This window comes from Pseudomyrmex gracilis, unplaced genomic scaffold, assembly GCF_002006095.1.
Source record: "Pseudomyrmex gracilis isolate BER0280 unplaced genomic scaffold, ASM200609v1 scaffold_1660, whole genome shotgun sequence".
Taxonomy (NCBI): Eukaryota; Metazoa; Arthropoda; class Insecta; order Hymenoptera; family Formicidae; genus Pseudomyrmex; species Pseudomyrmex gracilis.
In genome coordinates this window covers 1-7,142 of record NW_018022244.1, presented here as the reverse complement: position 1 = coordinate 7,142, position 7,142 = coordinate 1, and the positions used below count along the sequence as shown (strand labels likewise).

At 42.1% G+C, this 7,142-nt stretch overlaps 1 protein-coding gene across 1 annotated transcript; it reads left to right on the top strand.

Moving 5' to 3' along the window:
- Nucleotides 1–438: 438 nt before the first annotated feature.
- LOC109862359 lies at nt 439–1,740 on the top strand. The gene has a single exon (XM_020442387.1). It carries the CDS (start codon nt 439–441, stop codon nt 1,738–1,740), a length of 1,302 nt encoding a protein of 433 aa, XP_020297976.1.
- The last annotated feature ends 5,402 nt before the right edge of the window (nt 1,741–7,142 follow it).

Below are 7,142 nucleotides of genomic sequence, written 5' to 3'. Positions count from 1 at the left end.
GTCTTAGAGATACAGCGCGTACTTCCAAATGCAAGCTGGCACCACGTTCGCAGTGATCAAAATCCAGCCGACTGTGCGTCCCGAGGTTTGTCTCCGAAATCAATACTCAGTCATCCGCTATGGTGGCATGGCCCGCCCTTTCTCTCTGCTAAGGCGAGTTTGTGGCCGAGAGTGTCGCCTTCTGATTTGGATGACGAGCTGCCAGAGCAGCAAACGCGAGTTCACAACGCTGCAGCAGCACCAGCTCCCAAAGAGTCTGACATACTCCTCAGATTCTCATCATTATCACGTCTGCTCCGAGTCACAGCGTGGATGCTACGCTGGGCGAAATGGGGATCCATAAACGTTAATACTTATGTTTTGTCACCAGATGAGCTAGACCGCGCCGAGACGATGTAGATTCGTCACTCGCAGGCTATCTTTTACAAGGCAGAACTCATGGCACTGAAACAAAATCAGCAACTGGAAAACCGCAGCACAATCAAAACTCTCAACCTCTTCATGGACGATCAGGGCACAATACGAGTCGGAGGACGATTAAAACACGCTCCGCTCAGTGCTGACGAGCGACACCCCATCATTCTGCCGCAAACCTCTCATTTCACCGGACTCGTAATCCAGGCTTGCCACCAACGAGTACTACATGGCGGAACTCAGCTCACGCTGAGTCTTGTGCGCAAAAAGTTCTGGATCCCCCGCAGGAGGATGCCGGTTAAACGCAGAATACACAGGTGCATCACTTGCGTGCGATGGCGGGCGGTCTCTCCGCAACCAATGATGAGCAACTTGCCTTCTGCTCGCGTACAACCGAGTCGGCCGTTCCTGCGCGTGGGCCTTGACTATGCCGGTCCGATATTTTTGAGAACCGCTCGCGGACGAGGCCATAAGTTATACAAGGCTTTTATCTGCATCTTTGTTTGTATGAGTTCCAGGGCAGTTTATCTGGAAGCTGTCTCAGACTACACGTCCGACGCATTTCTGGCGGCATTCAAAAGATTCTGTTCTCGCAGAAAGCTGTGCACCGATGTTTACTCCAACCGGGGAACCAACTTTATCGGGGCCGATGCCCAACTGCGGGCTCTTTTCCGGGCAGCAAACAAAGAGGCTCAGCAAATTGCCAACAGCATCGGAAATCAAGGAGTTCGATGGCATTTCAATCCACCAGCCGCTCCACACTTCGGTGGCATCTGGGAAGCCGCAATTAAGTCAGTAAAACATCATCTTCGCCGAGTGATAAGAGATTCGACCTTGACTTTCGAGGAGATGTCCACACTTCTCTCTCAGATCGAAGCGTGTTTAAATTCAAGATCGCTTCAGGCAATGTCAGATGACCCTACAGATTTAACTGTACTAACTCCAGGGCATTTTCTGATTGGAGAGCCTGTTCAGAGCGTTCCGGAACCACGAATCGACAAGATTCCTGACAATCAACTTGCCAGATGGGAGCTTATTCGGAAGATGAGAGATCACGTGTGGCAGCGATGGTCACAGGAATATCTACGTGAGCTATCCGCCCGCAGTAAATGGTGGAAGCTATCTAAAAATCTGGAGGTGGGTCAGCTATGCCTCCTGCGTTCAGAAGCATCTCCGCCATCCAAGTGGCCATTAGCACGCATCACGGCTGTCCACCCCGAAGGAGACGGCCAAGTGCGCGTCGTCACGGTGCGAACAGCATCGTCGGAGCTAACGAGACCAAGCGTAAAGATCGTACCTCTGCCAGCCGCGTTTGGCGAGGGTTAACAAAGAAAAAAAAAGCAAGGCAGCTGTGCAGGAATTTTGTTGCTCCTCCCTAACACTGTCTCCTTTTTTATTGTATAATGTTACAGTTGCTTACCTAGCTATGCTCGCTCTTACTTTTTTTGGTTACAAGCGCCAAACTTATTGTCTTGCCACTTCTAGTAATTTTATCGCGTGAACAAGTTACCCGACAGCTGTTAACGCGATGCAACAATAGAGAGATTTCCCGAGTCACGCCAGAAGGATCAACTTGCATTTCGTCGTCAAACCGATGAGACGGGCGGTATGTTCAAGCATCACACTGGACGCGAGCAAAAAGTATTCTCCGGTATATTTCCCAGGAATATTTGATTCCTAAATCTGCAGGTTCACACATAGTAGCGTTTGTGCGAGATAACAGCAAAACCGGCAGCAACAGTGAGAGAGGTCGAAAAATAATCACTCTTGTTGACAAATCAATCAACACAACTGGCCGTGGTTGACATCTTTCAAAGTCACAGCAACGGTAAGGAGAGAACGACGCAAACACGTGCCGTTCAAATCCATCAGCGTTTACCAATCAAAAAGAAGCAACACTTCCTCAAGCAGGCTCTCGCCTAATCAAAACTGAAGACTATCGACAGGACAAGCTCAGCGCTCTCAGCTGCCGCGACTAGATTTTCTGCGCGTTCAGTTCAACTTAGAATTATGTCGTGGCAATCTCAACTACTTTTCTATCTCACTGCCGGCGCAAGATTCGTGCAAAAGCATCGTTAAATTAAAAGCACACCGAGGCAGCATTGCGTTATAAATAGTTCTCTTTTTGTTTTGTATACTGATTTTTATTTCAATATATATTGTTGTTTTTTCTCTACATTGTGTGCCAGTTTTAGATACACTCTTTTTCACTTCCTTAAACTGTCTTAAACCTGTGAGTGTGTGCGCCGAAATCGCATCCCGCGTGTAATTTCGCGCTCCAACGTAAACATTTTGAAACGATCAAACAGAAGAAATAATACCTATTATTTTGACAGCAATGACATTTAACGTACGACGGTACGTTTACAGTGTTAAATGAGTTTAAAAAATGACAAAGCACCAATATTAAACGCTTCTAATAAACGGTACAATAAAAATTAATGTTGTACAATGTTTGTAGCAGAACATCTTCTTATTAAAACATAACATTAAAGCACAATGCTTTGTATTATTAGGTGTTGGAATTAATTCGTAGCGTTTTCCAAGACATGGCGTAGGTAGTGCAGTATTTGTGGGGTGGATTCTTGCCTGCGTCGAAGCGCTCAAAGCCCGCCCCTTACGGTGCTTCCGGTGCTTACGCCCGGGGCACACGGAGCATTACTGCCCCAGAAGTGAGCCGGACCGCAGCGGCCGTAGTTACCGCTGCGGCCTTAGTGGGCACCTGCTCCGGCAGTGTAAGGCTCCGGAGCCAAAGTGCCCACTGTGCGGGGATCTGGGGCGTCCCTCCCGGCATGTGCTGGGAGGCCCCAGCTGCCACCCCCCTCCTGCTGCAGCTGGTGGTTTAGCCACTACGTTTGCCGCTCCAGCCAAGCTGGCGGAAGGGGTGGCAGGAAAGAGAAAAAGAAGGAAGAGTCCGTCGGGCGGAGATTTCCCACTTGCTGCGGGGAGGTCTTCTTCTCCGCAGCTGGGGGTCTCCGAGCCGATGGACTGTGAGTCGGCGGTGATGGGCGTGGATCCCCCTCGCGGGGCTACCGCCTCCCCGACTCTAACGCCATCCCGGAGCACGGAAAAGGGTGCTCCTTCTTCTGGTTTCGGGGGGACTTGTTCTCCCGGTTCCAGGGAGGACACCCTATCTCCCTCGCTGAAAAGAAAGAAGAGGGCGACCTCCTTGGTCTTGTTGTCCTCTTCAGCTCCCTCTAAGGGACTGAAGATGGACCCGAGCAGGGCGCTCGCGGCCCTGCTCGGATCGGGGGGATCAAAGAAGAAGGTCCGTCCTGGGCCTGCTTCCTCTAAGCCCAAGTAAGGGCTTGGTAGGCGGCAGCCCAGGGCCTGTGTGGGGGGGGGGGGAGAGCCATAGCACTCTGCTATGGCCAATTGACGGGGTCGGGCCTACCCCTCGGGGATGTTTGACCCGGGACTTTGGCAGTGTTCACAGTTTTAGCTTCCTTACAGCATGCTACAGCAAGTGGAGGGAATACGCACACAGGCGAGCAGCCGTGTACGTGTGCGCTCGACGCTTCGGCCGTCTTCGGGCGGTCGAAGAGAACAAAGATATATCTGCTGTCTCTTTCTTTCTATGTAGCTATAGCGTACGCGGCCAGCGCGAGCGGCTATGCTTCGCGCTGGCCACTGTTTATTGTTTTTCGCCGTTCGTCCCCATTCTCGCAATTATTAATTAAAAAAAACGCTTCAATTAAATAAACAACAATTAAAACCATAAAAAAATAATTAGAAAACTAAAACATATGAGAAGCATAAATGAAAAGGGAAGAATAAAAATCCACTCTTAGAGATATGAAAAAATCATATCTTGGCCAATATGTACGTATCTTTAAAAAAAAAAAGAAAAATGTTCTTAATTATTAATTTAGCAAAATGGCTTATTGGTAATATGTTCTTTCTTTGCTTTGTAAAAAGTATTTTTAGTTGTAGTTACGTTGTATTTTCTTAATTAATTTCCCATTACATACAGTGAGTCACAGTCAAAATCGTACACTACATATTAGAGAATATTTCGTCTCGTTAAGAAGTTTAAGGATGGTTTGGAAAAATAAATTTACTGGATATATACTGCAAACATATCTATATTTATTATGTAGTAATATAAAAACAAATGAACCTTCCTAAGTATTGAAAAAATAAAATTACTAGAATTCTGTCTCGAAAACGCCTCACAGCTAAAATTGTACATTTAAGAAAAATTATTTAACAAGGTATTTAAATGAAATCTTAGTATCTTGTTGAGTTTTCTCGATTACATTCTACCTTACGCAATCTATTTGGCATGGATTTTACTAATTTTTCAGTAAGATTAGGTTCAATTTTATTCTCTCTGTTAATGTTCTTTTCAAGTCAGATTTATTTTTAATAATATGTTTACGAATTCTAATTTCTAATTTGTGCGAAATGTGTTCAATGACATTCAAATCTGGTGACTGCGGAGGTGTATTTATTATTTTAGGGCAATTATAAAGTAGCCACATCTTGGCTACATGCGACGTGTGCTTAGGATCGTTGTCGCTATAAAATTTAAAGCGGTCTAATATTCCTAATATTAGACCGCTTTAAATAAACTATCCACTCCAGCAGCAGACATGCAACCCCAGACCATATGTAAATATAGTCTTTTTCCAGAAATCAAAATCTTTGTTCAAGTAGTCTCTTGCAAAATTTAATCTTTTTTTCTATTCTTCTCGCTCTACAAGAGGTTTATTCCGTGCGACCATAAAAATTTGGTTTCTTTAATACTCTTCTTTGGAATTTATAGAAGGCAATATGAACAAATACGATTACGTAAATATTTTGAAAGAAATTTTAAAGCAGAGTGCTGAAAAATTAGGAATATTAGACCGCTTTAAATTTTATAGCGACAACGATCCTAAGCACACGTCGTATGTAGCCAAGATGTGGCTACTTTCTAATTGTCCTAAAATAATAAATACACCTCCGCAGTCACCAAATTTGAATGTCATTGAACACATTTTGCACGAATTAGAAATTAGAATTCGTAAACATATTATTAAAAATAAATCTGATTTGAAAAGAACATTAACGGAGAGAATAAAATTGAAGTCTTACTTCAATACTAGTCTTACTGAAAAATTAGTAAGATCCATGCCAAATAGATTGCGTGAGGTAGAATGTAATCGAGAACACCCAACAAGATACTAAGATTTCATTTAAATACCTTATTAAATAATTTTTCTTAAATGTACGATTTTAGCTGTGAGGCGTTTTCGAGACAGAATTCTAGTAATTTTATTGTTTCAATACTTAAGAAGGTTCATTTGTTTTTATATTACTACATAATAAATATAGATATGTTTGCATTATATATCCAGTAAATTTATTTTTCCAAACCATCCTTAAACTTCTTAACGAGACGAAATATTCTCTAATATGTAGTGTACGATTTTTACTGTGACTCACTGTATGTGTCTATGTGTGCGCGGACTATGTGTCCGCGGGCGGCTTTTATCTTGCGCACGCAATCTTTATGATCGCGCGACTATGTTTTGGCAATGCTGTTAGCGTTGTTGAATAACGATACGCGGCAAAGAGCATCGAGCTGTCGTCGAGATCGCTACTTTTTGTGACTTATCGCAGCAAACTTTTCATAGAATTTTTCAAGTATTTCCAAATTTTCTACTTACTCTGTTTCTTTGAACATTCTTTTACTCTTCTTTGTCTTTTTTTACTTTTTTACATCTTTTTTCTTCGCGTTTCTATAATTCTATATTTCATTTTTCTTCATTTTCCTTTGTTTATTTTTAATTTCTTTTTTCATTCTTATTGTTTTTGTCTTAGCTATTATCGTTTCTCTATTATATATTCTTCTGTTTTTTTTCAATATGGAAACATGCGATAAAGCAAAAATACCAAAACGAAAATTCGTTGCGGCTTGGCTCAACGATGAACGATATAAATCATGGATATGCCAAGTACCATCGGATAACTCCTTGTATTATTGCACTATTTGTCAAAAAAGTTTTTTGTGTGATTCATCGCATGTTTCCAGACACGCGAATTCTGCGTGTCATAAAAATAACATAAAAAAACTACTGTAAATGACAATAAAGAAAAAGACAAAACATATACACAAAGTTTCCGACAACAATGGTTGGAGATAGAAGATTTTCAACCATGGTTACGCGAAGTACCCAATAATGACAAATTAGTCTTTTGTTACTTGTGCAATATAAACATAGCTAGCAAATTGTCAAATTTATACAAACACGCAGAATCCGAAATACATAGAGAGACCATTGATAACAATAATCTACTAATAAATAAAGATTTGAATACGCAAACGAATGAATCTCTTTTGTCGTTCGAGGAGCGTAAAAAATCTGCAGAAAATAAATATGCTGCTTTAATTACAGAAAAAAATATACCTCTTCGAACTGCAAAAGAGATTCTCCTTTTTTTTCAACAAATAGAAGATCCTAAAGTGTTGAAAAAAATGACTACGAGTCCAACAAAATGCAAAAGTATAATATCAAATGTATTATGTCCGGTAGAGACGGAACGTGTCGTTAATAGCATACAGAGTACTAAATTTTTAATATTTATTGATGAAACGTCTGATTTAACTAACGATAAGTGGATGACTTTCCTTGTTCGGTATGTCGATTCCGAGACTTTGGATGTTCGGACGCAACTAGTAAAATTGATTGATATCGATGCAAGAGACTGTAGTGCCGAAAAATTATTTAATGCATTTCAAT